The sequence below is a fragment of the Corella eumyota genome, chromosome 3 (assembly GCF_963082875.1).
Source record: "Corella eumyota chromosome 3, kaCorEumy4.1, whole genome shotgun sequence".
In the NCBI taxonomy this organism is placed as follows: Eukaryota; Metazoa; Chordata; class Ascidiacea; order Phlebobranchia; family Corellidae; genus Corella; species Corella eumyota.
This window is the reverse complement of record NC_137492.1, coordinates 3,192,335-3,213,230: the sequence shown is the minus strand read 5'-3', so window position 1 is coordinate 3,213,230 and position 20,896 is coordinate 3,192,335. Positions and strand designations below refer to the sequence as shown.

General features: G+C 31.0%; 4 protein-coding genes across 6 annotated transcripts; 2 read left to right on the top strand and 2 right to left on the bottom strand.

Moving 5' to 3' along the window:
- The first annotated feature begins 3,467 nt into the window (after positions 1-3,467).
- On the top strand, positions 3,468-8,392 carry LOC145745108 (meiosis-specific with OB domain-containing protein-like). The gene is made up of 11 exons (XM_082563102.1): positions 3,468-3,536; positions 3,603-3,660; positions 4,183-4,311; positions 4,987-5,056; positions 5,136-5,325; positions 5,639-5,739; positions 6,075-6,223; positions 6,815-6,898; positions 7,004-7,157; positions 7,592-7,787; positions 8,219-8,392. The coding sequence occupies exons 1-11, from the start codon at positions 3,468-3,470 to the stop codon at positions 8,390-8,392; spliced, it is 1,374 nt and encodes a 457-aa protein (XP_082419228.1).
- Positions 8,393-8,543: 151 nt separating this feature from the next.
- On the bottom strand, positions 8,544-10,197 carry LOC145746054 (uncharacterized). Its single transcript, XM_082564235.1, has 3 exons — positions 10,097-10,197; positions 9,173-9,397; positions 8,544-8,896 (listed from the first exon to the last, which is right to left on the bottom strand). Exons 1-3 carry the CDS (start codon positions 10,170-10,172, stop codon positions 8,715-8,717), a joined length of 483 nt encoding a protein of 160 aa, XP_082420361.1. The 5' UTR covers positions 10,173-10,197; the 3' UTR covers positions 8,544-8,714.
- Positions 10,198-10,978: 781 nt separating this feature from the next.
- On the bottom strand, positions 10,979-15,774 carry LOC145745711 (PX domain-containing protein kinase-like protein). 2 transcript variants are annotated; one of them, XM_082563860.1, is made up of 17 exons: positions 15,601-15,774; positions 15,424-15,474; positions 15,004-15,241; positions 14,475-14,626; positions 14,296-14,370; positions 14,120-14,224; positions 13,929-14,033; positions 13,804-13,855; positions 13,613-13,722; positions 13,260-13,377; positions 12,992-13,122; positions 12,807-12,884; positions 12,650-12,736; positions 12,525-12,576; positions 12,367-12,420; positions 12,054-12,073; positions 11,387-11,485 (listed from the first exon to the last, which is right to left on the bottom strand). In XM_082563860.1, the coding sequence occupies exons 1-16, from the start codon at positions 15,694-15,696 to the stop codon at positions 12,060-12,062; spliced, it is 1,518 nt and encodes a 505-aa protein (XP_082419986.1). In that variant the 5' UTR covers positions 15,697-15,774; the 3' UTR covers positions 11,387-11,485; positions 12,054-12,059. The 2 variants fall into 2 exon arrangements, with proteins under 2 accessions (XP_082419985.1, XP_082419986.1); XM_082563859.1 differs by lacking the exon at positions 12,054-12,073 and having other exon boundaries at positions 10,979-11,485.
- A 479-nt stretch (positions 15,775-16,253) lies between these two features.
- On the top strand, positions 16,254-20,470 carry LOC145745854 (dual specificity mitogen-activated protein kinase kinase 4-like). 2 transcript variants are annotated; one of them, XM_082564029.1, is made up of 6 exons: positions 16,254-16,906; positions 17,294-17,464; positions 17,763-17,969; positions 18,283-18,469; positions 18,809-18,918; positions 19,248-20,470. In XM_082564029.1, exons 1-6 carry the CDS (start codon positions 16,439-16,441, stop codon positions 19,518-19,520), a joined length of 1,416 nt encoding a protein of 471 aa, XP_082420155.1. In that variant the 5' UTR covers positions 16,254-16,438; the 3' UTR covers positions 19,521-20,470. The 2 variants fall into 2 exon arrangements, with proteins under 2 accessions (XP_082420155.1, XP_082420154.1); XM_082564028.1 differs by having other exon boundaries at positions 17,294-17,467.
- Positions 20,471-20,896: the final 426 nt, after the last annotated feature.

Here is a 20,896-nt window from a genome sequence, read left to right as displayed (position 1 = left end):
AGGTTAACTTCACGACTTAAACATAGAGTAACAATATTTTCCTCTACCCAGTCTCAAGTTGCCTGTGGCAGATTTGGATATTATTGATTATAATTGCTCGTTAATTATGTCGCTAATTAAGTGTTGGCTCAGCAGGAATTCATACCCTTTATAGTGCTTTACTTAAGGGTACTACAGCATAAAAGCAATGGGAATTGAACTTAGGACCTCATGTAGTAAAGCCAAGTGTTTTAACCATTATACCACGCTGCCGTTTTTTGCTGATAAGGCAGTTTTTGTTTTCGATTATTTTGTAACATGCCAATTTAAAAAGGTAAACTTATAGCATTATGTGGTTATATCCACATCTATAACCACTTTGCCATATTAAAAATTTAAAAAAAATTTTGTATTGTGATTTAGAGTGCAGTTCTCCACCCACTAACTCTATGGTCACATTTACACCACAACCAACTTACCTTGTTGGTGACCAAATTACTTATACTTGCATGGATATAAATAGATCTATAGTTGGAAATAATCAAATTAATATGTGTATGGCCAATGGTTTATGGTCCTTAACTGTTGCTCCAATGTGTAGTCCAGGTAAATTAAAAGTAAATAAAAATATTAAAAAAAAATTAGAAAAATTTTAATATTGTTGTTGTTTATTACTGTAAAAAAAAATACTTTTCGGAAATTGAGATTTAACTTTTTTTAATTTATTTATCTTCGATGTAAGATAGGTGATTTGATCTTGACTTAAACATAGAGTTACATTTGTTAGCCTGAGCCAGTCTCGAGTTGCCTGTGGCAGTTTGGGATGTTATAGATTATAATTGCCCGATAATAATCTGCTATTTGCATTTTGGCTCAGCAGGAGTTTATATTGTTATAGTGCTTTACTAAGAGCAGTGGGAATCCAATCCAGGACTTTTTTTTGTATATATCTTTATCCTCAAAGTGGGAAAGTCAAATGCACGACTTAAACATAGAGTAACGTCAGTTACTCCGACCCAGTCTCGAGTTACCTGTGGCAGTTTGGGATATTATAGATTATAATTGCCTGATAATTATGCTGCTGATTAAGTGCTGGCTCAGCAGGAGTTCATACCAGTTATAGCGCCTTACTCAAGGCCGCTACAGCATGAGATCAGTGGGGATTGAACCCACAACCTCATGTGTAGTATAACACGTGTTCTTACCACTACACCACGCTGCCGGGACTTGATGTAGTGAACTTAGGTGTTGTGATCACTACATCATGTCGTCGGTACTAACAGTACTAAGGATTCAAATTTTCTGATAAAAACTTTTTTAAAGCACTATGCCAAATTTTATACAAAAGAAATTTTTTTTTCGTTAGATATGGATGTGTTTTTTGTTTTGGATTCTACTAATGGTCTGGATCGTTGTATGTCACTCAGTCTTTCGACCGAACCCCCTTACAGACCTGGCGACCCTGATTTTACAGCATCCAATTTTCCAAATTTTTTTCAACAAAAAACTGCTGTATTAGGGTAGGTAAAAATTTGATTTGTAAGTCTTTTTAACACATTTACTTTGCTGGGCTAACTGTTGATCAAAATAAAGTATTTCCTTTTTTTAGTTTGATTGACATGTTAAATACTGGTGTAGACAAAACAAGAGTGGGAATTCTGGTGCACAATGATTTTATGTGCTTATCCAATGATGTTGTTAAACAACTTAGCACTTCAGGCAGCGTACCCCCCACCTTTAGCCAATTGGTAAAAACAATTTTTTTTTAATTAACTTGAAGTTTTTTGTGGTGTGTGCAGTTTATTCGTGTGCTAGACGGCCATACTTGGTAACATAATGTTTACAATTTTTTTTTACATTTATTTATTGTCGATGCAAAAGGATTGATTTTACAACGTAAACATAGAGTAAAATTCATTACCTTGACCCAGTCTCGAGTTACTTTTGGCAGTTAAACTTGTTTTAGATTTATGATTGCACAATATTTAAGCTTCCTATTAAGTGATTAAGTAATGGCTCAGAAGTTTATACCGTTTATAGTATCCTACTTAAGTAGTTTACATCATACCCAATGTTGTAAAGCCAAATGTTCTGACCATTACACCATGCTTCCAAATTTGATTATCTCGAATTAGGCAGTTTAGAAATATATTAACTTTTCCTTTTTCGGCCTTAATTGTTTTTTACAGCTTTCCAGGTAGATCTAGTGATACTTTCTTTTACTATGACTTTAAATTTTTCATTTCTTTTATCAGATCACGAATATTCCATATGAGTGTGGGCAGGATGATATTGTGACAGCCATTGGCTGTCCTCTTGAAGTGGGGTTTCTTGGGGCTGAAGATAGACCGACCGCACCTAACATTGTTGTTATTATATTAGTGGATTTAAATGACTTGGCGAGCGGTGGTAAAATTTATAAACTTTTTCTTACGTTTTCATACTAGATTTCTTTTAAATTTAAAAGCATGTCATCAATTTACTTTTTCAAGTTTTACAATTTATTGGTGACCAATAGTATATAAATATTTCAAGATTTAAAACTTTTTTTTGCAAAATTTTAAAGTAGTATTTGTTTGTTTCTAATAAATTGTTATTCAAACATATCATAGAGGGATTTGCGGATCTAGTTTTGTCCAATACTGAACTGCTTCTTGGCATCTTGGCAATTCCCCGTACCCATCCTCAGTATATGAGCCAATCAACAGGTAAATTTTCTTGTTTATTTATTTTATCTCGATGTAAGAGGTCCTGGGTTTAATACTCACTGCTATCATGCTGTGGCTCCCTTGAGTAAGACACTATGAACTTTTGCTGAGCTAATACTTATCAGCAGCTTAATTATCAGACAATCAAAAATATATGATCCCAAACTGCCAAAAGCAACTGGCGACTGGGTTGAAGTAACTGATGTTACTTTATGTCTAGGTTGTAAAGTCGACCTTTCCACATAATGGATAAACAAATATAAAAAATTGAAAAAAATATTGTTTTAAGAATATGCTAGTGTTTTGTGCCCTGGCGTTCCTTGTATTTTGGGTTCTATTTATGACACTCCGGCGATGCTGTTTAACGAATATGAAATTGCTGCAGCTTCGACAGTTCCTTAAAATTGTTTAAAATGTCTTAGTGAAAGGAAAAAATGTTGAGTTGTAAATATTTTGCTAACCATTATTCACCAATTTCTCTTTTGCATTTAATACACTCCTTTATATTACATTAACTAAAAAACAAACTTAAGTTGCATGTAAAATAACTACGGTGCTGTGTATATTTATGAACTTTATTTTATGTGTATTTGATACTTTATTGTCTCGAAATAAAGTTTACTGGCAAATTGTCAGAATTTGAGGACATTTTTTAAAAAATTGAACGCTAGAGTGAGGTCATGCATTTTTGCGCTCCTTATTTTATTTAAATTTTTTTTTTGAAACTACGACTAAGAATCTGCTTCACAGCCTAATTTTTACTAATAAGCTAAAATAAAAATGGATTGGGAAGGCCAAGAAAGTTCGTTTGTTAAAATTAATGAAATAAATTCGTCGGTTGCTGGAGGGGTAAAAACGTTTTTTAAATTTAACGTAAATTAAACAACCTGAATTTACTGACTTGTTTTATTGCAGATCATGGTTGGGTTAGTTATAGCAAAGCACAAGTCTCGAGTTTTTCCAGATAGTAAAGGTTGTTTTTGTTAGTTTTATGTAGATTTTATTAGAAACAAAAATATTTTCAAGTTGTAGTTATTAAAGCTACTTTAACTGGCAGCGTGGTGTAGCGTTAAAAACACTTGCTACACCACACATGAGGTTGTGGGTTCAATTCCCACTGATCTCATGCTGAAGCGTCATTAAGTTAGGCACTATAAGCGCTATAAACGGTATGAACTCCTGCTGAGTCAGCTTTTATGAGCAGCATAATTACCGGGCAATTATAATTTATAATATCCCAAACTGTCACAGGCAACTCGAGACTGAATTGCAGTAACTGATGTAACTCTATGTTTAAGTCGCGCATTCCACTTTTCTTGCAACTAAAAGTATAATTTTTTCATGAAAACTAAACTTGAAGAATACTATAAGCAAAGTCTAGTATACAAAAAGCACACGCTCATAAAAATAATTTTAAGCTATATTTTTTAATGAAGTAAAACATTCACAAATATTAGTTTACCTGAATAACTAACAGTCTTTGTTTGTGACACAGGGGGCCCAAACAGACGCGTTTTCAGTTTTACTTTGCGGGACTCTCGCAGAGATACCACAAATGTTCATGTTTGGGGCGCTGAAGTTTATGTTCAGCAAATGGAGCAAATTTTTTGTATAAATGATTGCGGTAAGAGAATTTGTCTTTTTTATGTGTATAAAAATATTAATTCATAGACTTCATGTATTGATAAGGCCATAATACCGGGTCAATAATATTTAAAAGATACTAAAAAGGTAGCTTAAGCCTTAGCAAGTTATTTTATGATTAGACTGTAAAATTTTTTTTGTATTTATCCTCGATGTGGAAAAGTCGAATGCACGACTTAAACATAGAGTAACAACTGTTACTCCGACCCAGTCTCGAGTTTACTTTCTCAGTTTGGGATATTATAGATTATAATTCTCCAGTAATTATGTTGCTGATTAAGTGTTGGCTCAGTAGGAGTTCATACCGTTTATAGTGCCTTACTCAAGGGTGCTGCAGCATGAGAGCAGTGGGGATTAAACCCACGACCTCATGGGTGGTGTAGCAAGTGTTCTTACCACTACACCATGCTGCTGGTAAGAACTCTTGCTGAGCCAGCACTTAATCAGCAGAATAATTACTGGGCAATTATAATCTACTTGTTCAACTTGAAAATAATTTTTAACACAATTCTGTTATCCTGGTTACTTGTTAACCATTTTTTTGTACATTTATCTAGCTAAATAAAATGTAAATTATGTATACCCTAAATTTGTATTCTAAGTGGGTTAAGTAAAAACAACATTTTTTAATTTTATTTGTTCTAATTTTGTTTAGTGAAAGTATCCAATTTTCAAGTCCATCTTAAAAATGATTCAGAAGCAAAGTTTAGCCCTACTACTACAAGGTTTATAAATGTTAAAGAGCCCACACGAAAACAGTTATTACCGTTTAATATTCCTTTAACTCTTGTTGTTTTTTTTTAGTGATTTTAGCATTCATTTAAGTGAAAAAAATAATGGAGTAATTATTCAGCACACTGGTCATTTTTTGAGAATTCGTTCAAAGTTTGAACATGCTCCAATATGTAAGGAAAATGATTTTTACACTCTTCTTGAAGCAAGTGAAGCCCAAGAAAATTCGCAATATGTTAACCTGTTGGTGTGCATCAGAAAGGTTTGAATTTAATAATTTTTAAGTTACAGATATTTGTATTGTATATATATACAAAAAGTAAGAAGGTTAACTTTAGTACTGTAAAGTAATATTAGTTAACCCGACCAAGCCTTGTGCTGCCTTTGGTAGTTTGTTGGCTTAGTAGGAGTTTAGACTGTTAATAACGCCTCAGGAAAAGATGCATAAGAGCAGTGGAAATCTAACCCAGGACCTGATGTAGAGAACCCAAGTGTTTTGACCACTAAACCACCTAATTATTCATATATTTACACATTGGTTCTAAAAACATTTTTTATTAATTTTGACTTTAAAGGTTGGAAAAGTACAAAATATCACTTCAAAACAAGGAAAAGAATTGTGTAAGGTTGAACTTACATTACTAGATGAAACTTTAGACTCATTCCCACTCACCATGTAAGTGAAAATGCTAAATTTTTGGACTTTTAGTAAAAACTTATGGCAATAACAAATAAGTGTTGCCTTCTTTGGGGTGGGGTTTACATTTATCCACTTTCCTAACCCACTTAATCACAACCGTTTTTTTTTTGCTGTAGCTTTCAACTACAGGTCCCAATTTTAAATTTATATTTTAAAATAAAGAAAACTAAGTTAAACTTGCAATTCTCCAGCCTAGTTCAAAAAGCGAACTTAAAACTGTCCCTGTTAACAAAAGGTACCCTGCCTATTTTTAGGCTGTTAAGTTAGATTTTTAAAATAAGGTTTATAAATTTTTACAAACTGTTGTGAAGATGGGATGAAAATGCATGTGGTGTAACACAAAGGTGGATGGAAATGAGTACAATTATTTTCATCACTGATGTTCTTGTTGGGTATAATAACTACAGGAAAAGTGTGGCAGCATCGAGTACCTCCAAAACAGTGTTTATTTGTAATCCAGGTAATATTTTAATTATAGAAGTACTTTTCACAATTTACTTTTGATAAACTATATACTTATTGTCGTTAGGTGGGTTATAAATTTATTGTTAGCTAATATAGTAAGATTTTGCATTGGCAATTTAACTTTTAGTACAAGTGTATTGTGATTTTTTTGTATAAAACTAATGTCGTTTAACTTAATAAATTTTGTATTAAGTAATAAACTATATATATTGTATTAAAACCGGCAGCATGGTGTAGTGGTCAAAAATGCTTTCATACACAAGGTCCTGGGTTTGATCTCAATTGCCTTCGTGCTGTGGTTTACTACACGAGGTCCTGGGTTCGATCCCTATTGCCCACGTGCTGTAGCACTTGAGTAAGGCACTATAAACGTTATGAACTCTTGCCTATCCAACACCTAATCAGCATTTTAATTAATGGGCAGTTGTAATCTATAATATCCCAAACTGCCAATGGCAACTTGAGAATGGGTCAGGGTTAACATATGTTATCTATGTTTAGGTCGTGAAATCATTCTTCTCACATCAAGTATAATAAAAATTAAAAAAAAAATTTCATTTTGATCATTTTTTTGGTTGTTTCTTAGACACAAATGAAGCTCATCACTTGTACCAATATGCTCAAGAATTATCCAAAACGATGGTGGTTGATAATATTGAGGAAGTTGATGGTAACTACATAACTATTAATTTATGATTAAAAAAATAAATTTTAATTTAAAATCAAACTAAAGCTTCTCGCAAAAAAACTAATCAAAACAGGTATTTTTAACAAGGTAATAGTGAAGCTACAGTCAAGACTATTGAAAAAATAAAACAACTTCTTACTGGTGATTGTCAGGGACCAGCCAGTATAAGAGCTGTAGTATATGGTGCTATCACACAACTTGACATAGATTCTTTTTCGTCCAGATTACACTCCTATAGATGGCAAGTAGTATGTTTCCATTTTCTTATATATATTTATCCCAAATGTGATAAGGTTGACTTCACGACCTAAACATAAAATAATATAAAATACCCTGACCCAATCTCGAGTTATCTTTGGCAGTTTGGAATGTTCTTAATAATGGCCTGATAACTAGGCTGCTAATTAAGTATTAACCCAGCAGGACTTTATCTGTTAAAAGTGCATTACTCAAGGGGGCTACAGCATGAGAGCAGTGGGTATTGAACTTAGGTCTTTATGTAATGAAGCCAGGTATTCTGATTACTACACTACTCTGTCTGTTTTTATCAAACATACAATAGAAAAAATTTTTGGTGAATTTAACCTAAATTTTGGCTTATAATCCTATGCCATAATCTATATACTACACTCCCAGACTTAAGTTAATTCCGGTACCTTTTTTACATTACAATAGCACCTCATGTGGCTATACAGTCGATGAAGAAAACACGACTTTATGTCGGAACTCGAGTTGTTTGACTTCAACCCAAGGTGTTGATCTGGCAACTACCAGAGATTATGACATAAGAGCTTCTATTGCCGACCATACAGGTTTACTCAGTCATTGTAGAATCAACTCTAGAGTATCGGAGTCAATGTTTGAAATACCAGTAAGAAAATTGAAACTGCTAAAATCACATCTATTTCCATTATTGTGCACTGTAGATGGATTTCTTCCATAGCTTTTTTTAAATCACTATCCCTAATAAAATTGTCGACTTTACAACCTAAACATAGAGTAACGAGTATTACCTTGACCCAATCTCGAGTTGTCTTTGGCAGTTTGGAATATTATAGATTATAATTGCCCGCTAATTAAGTTGCTGATAAGGTATTGGCTCAGCAGGTGTTCATTTTGTTTAAAGCGCCTTACTCAAGGGTGATACAGCATAAGATCAATGGGGAACGAACCGAGAACCTTATGTAGTGAAGCCAAGTGTTCTAAGCAATAATCACAGTTTTTTACACTAGAATAGCTATATAGAAAGTAGAGTACTACTTTCAAAACATTTAAATAATCTTATACTATTTTTTTAAAAAGCTGGAAGATTTCATGACATTAAGTTATAAGAGGCGCACTGCTATAAAATGGAACTGGTTGCTAGAAAGATGTAAACTGACAGTAAAATGTTCCCTAACAAGAAATGGAAATCCATTTACAATTCTAGAAGCATGCACTATTGCAAGTCATAACGACCTAATACAAATGTACTAAATTCTGTAAGTACGTTTTTACACTGGTTCTTACGTTTTTACACTGATTTATTTTTCTGTTGTTTTTTTAGAGAGAATAATTTTATTTTTAAAATATATATTTATTTATTAAAGTTTTTAAATTGTTAATGTAGTAGGTAAAAAAACAAGCCCGTTGCTTATTAAATCTAAATAATAAAAATATATGTATGTTACTACAAAGGCATTAATTAACACTATAGTTTCTCAGCAGTATAAAAATATAGATATAAGAAAATAATTAAAAAACGCAAACAATTTATCAAATTTTAAATATCGTTAACAGACAAAATGCATTATATATTTTAAATGGTGCTTTCAATTAAGTTTTCCTCTGGGGCTGAATTATTTTTAATTAATATTAAAACTTCGTTGACAACACTGGCTACTGCCTCAGCGAGACTTTCACATTTCTCGGGTTTTATTAATTTGTTGTTATTAAATTCACCGCTACAACATAATTTTTCATCTTTAGAAGTGTAAATACCTGGAATAAAATAGCAGGATAGCAACTGTAGCTATGATAAAATGGCATTTTTAAGATAATGAAATTAAATTTTTTTAAATAATTTGGATTTGCATTTTTTTTTAATAACTCTTCAGTTTTTTGAACGTTTTTGGTTTCAATTTTTAAACCGCTTGATTTGGATTTTTAAATTCCATTTTAACTATTTTTCTGTTTAAAATAAAGTTTTAGTCAATGCCAAACTCAAATTTAAACAAAAAAAGTTTTGTAATATTAAAAAAACAAAAAAATGCCTACCTTTTCCATTCAATTTTCCCTCCACAAAATCACCTTCTAATTTTTCTTGATTATTGAACACAAATAAACCTAAACCGTGGAACTTTCCTTTTTGAAATTCTCCGGAATAGGAATGTCCACTAGATGTTTGAAGATAACCAAGTCCATGAGCCAAACCATTAGCAAAGTTTCCTTGATAAAATCCACCATCTATTTGTGTCTGAAATCCGTACCCATTTCTTAAACCTACAAATATTTTTTATATGAAATTTTTTTTTTTGTGTATATCTTTATCCTTGATGTGGGAAAGTCGAATGCGCGACTTAAACATAGAGTAACATCAGTTACTCCCGACCCACTCTCAAGTTACCTGTGGCAGTTTGGGATATTATAGATTATAATTGCCTGATAACTATGCTGCTGATTAAGTGCTGGCTCAGCAGGAGCTCATACCGTTTATAGCGCCTTACTTAAGGGCGCTACAGCATGAGATCAGTGGGGATTGAACCTATGACCTCATGTGTGGTGTAGCAAGTGTTCTTACCACTACACTACGCTGCCGGTTGTTATTAATTAATATCGATGTGGGAACCCATTACCTAAACATAGAGTAACATCCTCTACCCTTACCCAGTCTAAAGTTGCCATTTGTTGTTTTGGATATTCAGTATTTTTTTTGATAATCAACCTGCTAACTGGTTCTTGGGTTGGCAGGGATTAGCACAGTTTATATGCCATCTTCAAGGATGCTACAACATGAAAGCAGTGAGGATTATACCAAGGACCCTATGTTATTAAGCTAACTTCATACATGCTTTTAAATGCATTTGCAATGTCAAACCAAATTTATTTGACTTTTTAAGTGCCAATTTAATATCTAAATGTCGTGGTTGTATATGTTATTACTTAAAGTTACTTCAATATGTTACGATACAAGTTATTTACCGTTTAATTTCGCTCCACAATATACACTGTTATCTGAGTACGTGTAATTTTCAAAGTTTTTTGGTAAGAAGTCCATGTATTCTTATTTACGTGTAGCAGTATAGTAAGCGTTGTTTATTAACAAACAAGTAGTCCCCTTTTCAAGTACCCGTGGTATTCGTAACTTTAACATACCACTAGTTGGTTAAATTCGCAAAGCTTACGGGTACTGGAAATGCCATTGGATAACGGTCGAAAAAAATTGAAATCGTACTTATGTCGTGGATTTGCCCTTGTATGCGTCTTGTTATTATTATATTAAGCCCCTGCGTTTTTAACTGAGGCCCACTGCCCTTACGCGTTACTTCCCACCGTTATTAAAGTGCGTATAATAGTTTTTTTGATAAGTCAACTAAAATTTACTGTCGAACGATTTTTTGCTCCTAATTAAAAAAAAACACGCAATTTATATAATAATTATTACCAAAAATCGCCGTGGCAAAGTGGTTAAAACACTTGGTTACTACATAGGGTCCTAGGATTGATGCTCTATAAACGATACCAACTCCTACCTAGCCAATTAGCAGGTAAATTTTTGTGCAATATCATCAATAATTTTTGAATTGCCTAAGTCAAGTTAAGGTTTGGCTTAAGTAAGATAAGTTATTTTATGCTTAGGTCCTAAAGTTGGCTTTCTCATATTAAAATAAATGCCTAAAGACTTCTTTTTTGTAAGTTAAACAAAGTTTGTATGATTTCAATGAAGATCAATGTAATTTTACAGTAAAATATGATTGAAATATAACTGAAATCAAAAGATTATAAGAGATTTAAAGAGTAAGATAATTTTAAATATAGAAAATTACATTGAAAAGTTGAAAATTAAAGAAATCAAAACGTCGAATAATAACAGAATATATTGCACACAAAATTAACAAGTTTTTGTTTAAAATTATACGAGTACAAATAAAATGGATAACAATGTAATATGTGAAATTGGATTTGAAACAAGAGTTATTGCTTTTCCATACAAAAATCACATTTTTTTATAATTAAAAATAATTTCATATAAAATTATGCTGTTAAACTAATTAATAAATTTTACAGAAAAAATAGAAATCAGTTAATAATAATATTATGTCATTTTTAACCAAAATATAAATATTGAAGTTCTTTTTTTTTTAATTTAAAAATTTTTTAATCAAAAAATTTTCTTAGAGAAATTTTTTTAATTAGTGACCGATTTTCTTAAATTCCCCTTCTTGAACCCTTGAATTGACCCCAATAAAGCCCCTCTTCCTGCCCCAACAGTTGTTGGTGGTGGTGGTGGTGCTGTGACATCATTACTGGTTGGGGCTAAACTGGGGGGTGGGGGGAGTAATGTTGGTGGGGGTGGTATGTTACTAACCTCTGTTAAAATAAAAAAAAAATAACATTTTTTGATTTTTGTACTTTAAATTTTTTTTTTTTTTTTAATAATTCTTGCTAGTGATTTTAAAAAGACAAGATTTAAAATTGCTATTTAGTTTAACTAATCCATGCATAGTAACATAAAAGTTAGTTCAGCGATGAAATAAACGTAATAATGTGATTTACTATTTTCTAAGGTGGGTTAAACCAAAACACATGCGATTTCGGGCAAAAACAAAAAAGCATGCGTCGTTGTTTATTGTTTTGCCAGGTTAACTTTAGTAAAAAACTTGTTTTAAAGATTTTATTAGTTTAATAACTGTTAAATTGTTTTTTTTTTTTTTTGCAATAATGTATGTTTCTTATATACCCAAAAAACATAGCAAAAAAGTGTTTAATATTAAAAAAATATTAAGTTTTTAGCTCAAATTTGAAACCGAAAATACGAAGCATTAAATTTTAGTGTAAGTGACATCTAGTGCACAATTTAAACTACACCAGGTATTAAAACTACTTAAAAGAATAAGCCATGCAAGTGCAAAACTTATCTGGGCCAAAAGCCTCTTACCAGTATTTAAGATGTGGAACCTAAGAGCATATAGAAATCAATAAAATCAATATTTGAAATACATTAAAAAACTTTAGGCTACCTACTATAACAACAGCTTAATAATCTACTAACTAGTATATTCCTAACACACCTACAAACTACACAATATATCCAATATAATATTTTTGTGTGATAAAAAATGATTTTTCAAACCAGGCATATAATGGTAAAAACACATAAAAAAATTCCCAAAAATAAAAAAGTTTTTTTTTAGTTGACTTATTTGTATGTGTGTTAGTGTAAAATAAAATGTATTTTATGTTAAACTTACCTGGCGTTGTAGCATCAGTTGAAAGCCCAGGCGTTACTGGTGTAGTTACCTCTTCTAAAAATTAATATTTTTATAGTTTTGTAACGTTAATTAACGTGTCGAATTTAGTTCAAAAATGTAATTTTCAGAAATTTTATTATATCTGTTAGTTTTTTTACCCTTTTTCTCCGTTCCGTTTTCCTCCACTACGTTTAATTTTTTCATAGATTTCTGTTATAAATTATGTAAGATTATTTTTTATAGCAAAACCTTATACAACTTTTCAAAAAAGGTTATTTTTTACCTTTCTCGCTTCCAGTTTTCTTCTTCTGCGCTCACTATCAGAACTATGATGGGCTTTAGCTTTTGATAATCTTCTAACTTGCCCAATCTGTTCATAAAACATAACATACCATTTAAATCAAAATTAGAAAATTAATCATTACAAAACAATTTTTTACCAATTTTTGTTCCTCTTTCAACTTGCGTTCTAACTGTTCCTTGTAAGTTCGAAATGTTTCTTTTAGCTTGCTTGGAATCTAAATATAAAAAATAGCAGATGTACTTAGAATTTAACATTTGTGGCCACATACTAATTTTAGTGACAGAATATTCATTTGGTCAATATTTGTTATCGTTTTTTTACCTTGAGCTGTGGTTTAACTCCCACTGTTGTAACGGTCTCATCGGCAAACAGGGGGTGGCTTAATAACCCTTCAAGGGTGGGTAATCCCATTTTACATGCTTCCATACTCAGAATAGATTCTAGCACCGACCCTTTGAAAAAAACAGAAAATTTCCAATTGAAATAAGTGTATACAAATTGTTTTGTAGAAATTAATTGTAATTAAAAAAATTTGATTCACTTTAAGTCTTTTAAGAGTTATATTTATGTTAGCTGTATTGCTTTTTACTTATTTCAGCAGGACTGTTTGAAGGCAAAGTATCAATTGTTGCTTGATTAAGTGGTTGTCCGTAAACCATTTCATACAAAAGTTGACCAAAACTGTAAACATCAATTGATTCAGAACTCTAAAAATAAAAATTATTTTAGATACTTCTGTTTTATTATTGGAATTTATATACAAAATAGATTCCAATTACTAAAGAATTAAATTATATATGTAGAATTTAATAGCTTTTTTTTATAATTTATTCTATTTTTATGTCCATAGAATTTATTGCTTTTTTTAATTAAATTTAGTTTGTATATATTTCACAAATGAAATCGGATTTCTTTTAAAATATATGTAAATATTTAACTTACATGTATCTTTCTAAACTGGCTGTAGAACTGCTTGTAGAAGGGTGGAACGCCAAGCATGTAATTTTCAATGTCAACTATCTTGCATACCTTTTCTTCAATTATAACATTGCCTTAAAATATTAACCAAGAAATTTAAATTCAAAATATTAAGAGTTAGATTTTTTTATGGGATATCAGTCAGTGATATTTACCTGTATGTAAATGATGAAAGGCTAGACCCTTGTCATGTAAAAACTTCACAACCTTAAAAAAAAAAGTTTTAATTTTAAAAAGTTTTTTTTAATTTTTTTTACAAACTTAGATTTTTGTTTTTTACCTCCAGAATTTGTCTTCCATATTGTTTGATCTCCGATAATGAATACACTTGATTGACTTTTTTACTGCAGTACTTCTTTAAAAATGACCCCTTGTTGGGTTTAGCCTGTAAAATAACAAAAAAAAATTTACATAAATTTATTTTTACACAATGATCAAATTAAGTTATTTGATATAAAAAACAATGCATACTCTGCAGAGGTAATCACGCATAGAACCGTCCTTTGCAAAGGCCTTGATTGTTAAAGCACCATTTTCATTAGCCATGGCTTGTTCAATAGGAAAAATAGAAGGATGCTAAAAAACAAAAAATATTTTTGCTTGGTTTTTTGAAAACTTTTTTTTTTGAAAAACTGTTCAAACTTTACTTGAATATTGCGTAGAAGTTTCATCACCGATGCCTGGTCTTTGTCTGAAAGCAATCGGTCTGGTCCATAATCAATCTGAAATAAACGAAATGTATAAAAGTCGAACAAATTTATTTACAATTTTCCAAATTTTTCATACCATAAGGCCCCTAAAATTACACCAATGCTAATAGACTTACCCATGACAGAAGGGCTCTTTGTTTCGGTTGATCTTTCGGCTTTAAGAGAAAAAAACTCTTTCTAATTCTCCATCCCATTTCCTTTAAGGCTTCGATTACTTCCCAGTGTGGCTCTGATCTCAGAAACATTGATACGAACTGTAAGGATTGTTCTAAATAAAAAATACTAGTTACTTTTTTTGTATATATCCTTATCCTTGATGTGAAAAGGTTGAATGCACGACCTAAACATCGAGTAACATCAATTACTCTGACCCAGTCTTAAGATGCCTGTAGCAGTTTGGGATATTATATAGATTATAACTGCCCGATAATTATTCTCCTAATTAAGTGCTGGCTCAGCAGGAGTTCATACCGTTTAAAGAGCCTTACTCAAGGGTGCTACAGCATGAGAGCAGTGGGGATTGAACCCACGACCTCATGGTGGTGTAGCAAGTGTTCTTACCACTACACCACGCTGCCTATTTACTACACCACTTATCATGGCTTGCATTTTAATTTTTATACCAAGGTTGCAAATTCCTTTTACCTGTGTGATTAGTATTATAATTTTTGACGTCAAGAAATTTTTTTACAACATCACTGGATGCTAAAATTGGATGCAATAAAATGGTTTCAACAAGAGTTTGAAGGCCCTGTTGCCTTTCAGCTATGAATTCTCTGTCCATGTTTCCGAGTAGTTTTTTGGGGGGTAGGGGTAGGTCGACAGCGCTTGCAATTTTTAGTGTTTCGTGTAAGGTAACAAAATCATTGTATCTTCGACGAAGCTGTAAAATTATAACAAATATATAAAAAAATTTACTATTTTTTAAGTTACGATTGCATTGACGTAAGCACCACAAATGGCATTTTTTGTTGACAATAGTTAATTTTAGGGCAACTTTAAGTTATCAGTTACAATAAAATTTAAATATTTTTTTATTTGTTAATTTTCGTTTTACAACTTTACCTCCCAGGAATTTTCTTTTAAAGGACCTCTTTGAACTCTTAAACAAAATTCCTAAAAAATGTAAAATTTGCTTTAAGTAAAACATATAAAAATTTGTATTTAAGGTAAAAAAAATAGCAAATTTGCCTGTTTGAAAATGCTACATTTAAAAATTAAAAAAGTGAAAATGTAACTTACTGTGTGTGATTGTACAGTTTCCGTACCAATAATGCCGCACGTTAAGAGCGCTGTATCATCAATTACCTCGCGTTTAGTCTTCTCTAAAACAGACATTTTAAAGAAAATAGACGAAAACCACTATAAACTAATAGAAATGCTAACATACGAGCTTTATTTCAACGTCACCATTAAATGTTGACAAACAAATGTCAATAATACAATATTTAAATAAAGATGAGAATTCAGGTAGTGTTGCCAAGGTATTTTAAACCACGGGCAAATAAACGTATTTTGCATTAGAAATTTAAAAAACATTTTTATTTATGTTAACTAAACCAACCTGTTTTGACAAAAATGTTTAACTTATTTTAAAACAGCTTGCAAATGTTATTATTTACTATAATATTATTTTTTTATTGTTTTTTATCTTGTAGAACGATAGTCAGAACCTCACTGATTTCAAGTTTATACTAATCTACTTTAGGTTTATATTAACTTTTATTAATAAAAAAATTTATTCTGTTATTAAACTGAATTGGAACCTAAATAAAGTTGATTTAAATTTTGACTACAGACATAAATTTTTTATAATATTTTGGAAACATACATCCAAAAAGTTTATAAATATTTGCTGACGAAAAATTTATGTCACAATCACTCCTGAATGTCGATTATTTAGGTTGTTTGTTGTCGTGTCTTTGGGCAATTAGTAATTCCAAGGTTTCAGTTATTTAAATAGTCAAGGTTTCAAGATTTAAATTATCAGTTTTAAACAATAATTTGTTTAATTTTTGCGATCATGATTCTTTGATTGGCGACAAGAACTTACAAAACTCGTCAAAACATCGGCCGAAAAATGGATCCATCAAAAACTCGGCGTCGACCAAATGTTGGATTTTTCTCCGGTTTTCCTCCCCCAAAACCTCAAAATATTTCTAACACGTCATTTTTACCAATGGAAGAGGACAATGCACCTCCTGGAACTGTTATTGATCAATTTTCAAGGCGGCAAAATCAATCCCAACCAATGTCTTTAGGCCATTTTAGCCCCTATAGTGGGGCAACACATCAAAACAATAGACAACCGGGGATAAACTTTGCTTTGCCCGTAGCTTCGCAAATGTCACACGGTGGCTCTCCTTCCGAGATGCCAAATTTTCGAACTCAATTGTCCTCTTCTCATTCAAATGACTCTGGAAGATTCCTTTCTTCATCATCTTCTTCAACTAGCATCAGTACTTCTTCCCGGATGACTCCTGAGCACATTATAAGGACTTACAGTCAGGAAAGTGTCGGGAAATTGAAAATAGAACCTCATCATGAGGTAAATAAAATAATGTTAATAATAAATTATTTAAACTTTTATAAACAAGTTAAATTTGAACTTTATTAGTTAAATATATCATTGGTTTATTATACATATATTTATACTAATTTTTTTTTTTTATAACATACTAGAAGGTAACAGGCAATATTTTATTTGCATTGTATGGCTGTACTTTTACTTTCAATTTTAAATTTTTTGTAATTTTATAAGTTGTATAAAAGATCAAGTGTGAAAAAACTTATGAATATACCCAATAAAAACCTGATAAAGTTTACACCAGTCTAGTTTATTTAATCAGTTTTTTAATGTAAACAAAAGATTATAAGTTATTTAATGTATTTCTTTTAAAAATTTAAATTTTTTTATATTTTTTGTTGGATTTAGGCATTTGATTTTGTGGCTTCTGATCTAAAAGACAGAGGTGAAATTGGTCGTGGGGCATTTGGTGCAGTAAACAGAATGGTTCATGCACAAAGTCAAACTGAAATGGCTGTCAAGCGAATTCGATCAACTGTTGATGAAACTGAACAAAAGAGATTGCTTATGGATCTTGACGTAGTGTGTTGATTTTTATTATTTTAGTTCTTGATTAATTATATACCTACCTTAAAGTTTAACTCAAGGGTGCTTTGATATGTAAACAGTGAAAATTAAACCATTGACCTCATATTTTTAAGGTAAGTGTTCAAATCACTACACATAAAATTGTGAACAATATGTTCAGTTTTAATGTTTTCAATTCCATAATTATTCTTCCTTTCTATATTAAAAATATTTTAGATTTGAGTATTAATTTTTTGAAATATTCAACAGTTGAGTCAAGGCATTTATTAAATGTAAATTTTTTTTTTAGGTAATGCGAAGTAACGACTGCCCGTATATTGTTAAATTTTTCGGTGCTCTGTTTTGGGAAGGCGACTGTTGGATTTGTATGGAGCTAATGTCGGCCTCTCTGGACAAGTTTTATCGTTTTGTTTACCATTCTGACAACTTTCACATTCCCGAAGAAATCCTGGGAAAAATTGCAGTGGCAACTGTAAAGGCGCTGGACTATTTAAAAGTAAGTTTATTTATAGCTTGAGAATTTTTTTTGGTATGTTTTGGTGTGGATTTCACTGTAATTCTAATTATAGTAGTTGCTGGTGGTAATTGACTTGTTTATAATTATAGGTTATGTGGACTGTCTATTAATATATATATTTTATTGTAAACATTTGAGTAAATTTAGTGTTATCGTCTGTTTTTATTTAGCTTTAAATATAGTATATGAAAAAAACATAACTTTCAAATTATAAAATTAAATTTAACATACATTTTTATTCTACCCTGCTTTATAATAAAAAGATTTTTAAATAATTTTTATAACTGTTTAGGAAAAATTACAAATCATTCACCGCGATGTTAAACCTTCAAACATTCTAATTGACCGACGTGGAAACATTAAGTTGTGTGATTTTGGAATAAGCGGACATCTAGTTAACTCAATTGCTAAGACAAGAGATGCAGGTTGTCGACCATACATGGCCCCAGAAAGAATTGATACTTCTAGATCCAGAAATGGTAAGTTAGCTCAAATCGAATATAATATTGTAATTTGTTCTTGATAGAAAATTTGTTTTTTCTAATGTACCTCATAGTAAATTTTATAACCTTACATAGACTCGAGTTGTCTTTTAAAATGTTTAAAAATTATAAGTTTGTAAGTTAGCCATTTGTAAAATAATCTAGCGCCTTCATTTTAGTTGTTTTAGGGTGCTACCGGTGGTAATTAAACTTAGGACCCATAGGATAATATATGTGCGGTGGTATTGACTCATTTGTTTTTTCTTTTTGTATTGAACGGCTATATCATTTACTATTGGTTTAATAGTTTTATATTTGTCAATTTTTAATCACCAGGTTACGATGTAAGGTCAGATGTCTGGAGTTTAGGAATAACTTTAATTGAACTTTCAACTGGAAGGTTTCCTTATCCGAAGTGGAACAACGTGTTTGATCAACTAACACAGGTACCCAATTTGATCACTTTTATACTAGTCAATTCTCTATCCTACTTGCTGCATTTTAATTGTTGTAATAAGGTCCCAACTAGCATTTAAAATTTGTTCATGGTAATTTGCCAGCATACCACAAACTGTAGTTTTTTTTATTTAAAGGCAAAAAAAATGGAAATACAATCCTTTTTTAACATGGTTAATACACTTTACCACATTTTTTTGCTTAATGACTTTGTTGTAATATCAGTAGCTCAGTACATTTGAGTTGTAGTTAAATATTTAAGCTGCTTTAGAATGTTTAAATAGTGTTTTAATGCTTGCTTAATCTTAATATATATTAGGTTGTTAAAGGAGACCCACCAAAGTTACGAAACAAAGTTGGGAATATCATTTTCAGTGATGGTTATGTTGGGTTCGTTAACATGTTGACCATTTCTGATTCTGAGCAACGTCCAAAGTACGGCCAGCTCCTTGCTACTGCTTATCTTACCCATATGGCTAACCGGAATGTTGATGTGGCCCATTATTTTTGTACTGTTCTTGACCGAATGTCCGAGGCTGATTTAATGGGCCACCCGGCAGAAGATGGCGCTATATTTCAACAGGGATTTTAACTTGCCAGGAATATAAAAGCTTAGGGTTTCTGATTTTGAATAAAAAGCTTATGATTGGGCAATATATACCTGCATTTATTTTTTCCTACCAATTGAATGTCTCAACCAAGTAACAATATTTATTTAGTCCTAAAAAATTATAATTGGTAAAACTGGGGGTCATTCAAAAGGGTTAAAAATGATATTTTTCATTTTTTGTAATCTTTAGATTTAAAATTAAAATATTTTTACTGATACCTAAAACAAATCCAGAATTAAGAAATGGTGCATATATATTATATTTTGCTTTGCATTTTAAATGTCGACAACTATTAAAGCAAAAATTATTTTAAGCTGAACAAATTTTATCGATTTTAAAATTCTACTTTTGATAGCAAATTTATAATTTGTTATTTCAAAAAAATCACTAGTGCTATGTCTATAAGAAGCACAGTAATATATATTTTAAGCAAAATGTTATGTTTTTTTGCTTGTTTAAATATAAAGTTCATTAACTTTGCTATTACCCTTCAAATTTATGAGTTATATAATTTGATTATTTAAGTGTTTTTTCTATAACGTAATTGGACTTTTTAGTCTGAATGTAACTTAATTCTTCATCTATCTTTTCTGTTGTTTAAGTAAGTATCTAATGTAATTGACTGTTCTTATATATTCCATGTGGTATTATTAATATGTATGTATAAGCAAAGGACTTAACCAATTTTGAGCAATAGAACTTCTGAGTGAATGCCTTTGTAACTTGCACTATTTTTGTGTTATGTATCTTATAAACGGGGCACCAATAATGTTGATCTTATTTACTCATAAGATTCCGTATATTTCCGTAATTATTCCTATGTTTTTCTTCTTTTTTGCTGTTCTATCTGTAAAATTTATGCCCTACTCCAAACAACAAGCAATATTGAAAATTGACTTATAGTAATGTAAATAGTTAACAACGTTTTCGAGATCAAGGTATTGTTTCTACCAGAGGTAATATGCAGTTAATAGACTAGTACTAGAAACAAAAATAGACGTCATGTAAGGTTAACTCCTTTGCAATTTTAGATTAAAATAGACTATAAGTAATTTGGTCGTTTTAAGAAATATAGGATGTAGCTCAAATTGGAATTTTGTAAAAGATAATTAATCCTGAATTACAAATTTTAAATACTAAACTTTGGTATAGCCTATCGTAGTGAAACGTAGCTATTGTTATGAAGTAGTATTATTGTAGATGGATATGATTAATGGTTTTGTAAGGAATTGTGCATTTAATATAGGCTACTCTTTGCTTGTTGGTAATATAAACCACAATGAAGCTTGCAAAGTCGTAAATAGAATTGTTAAATAATTGATCAAACCATATGCAAATATGAGATCGTTTATTTTTT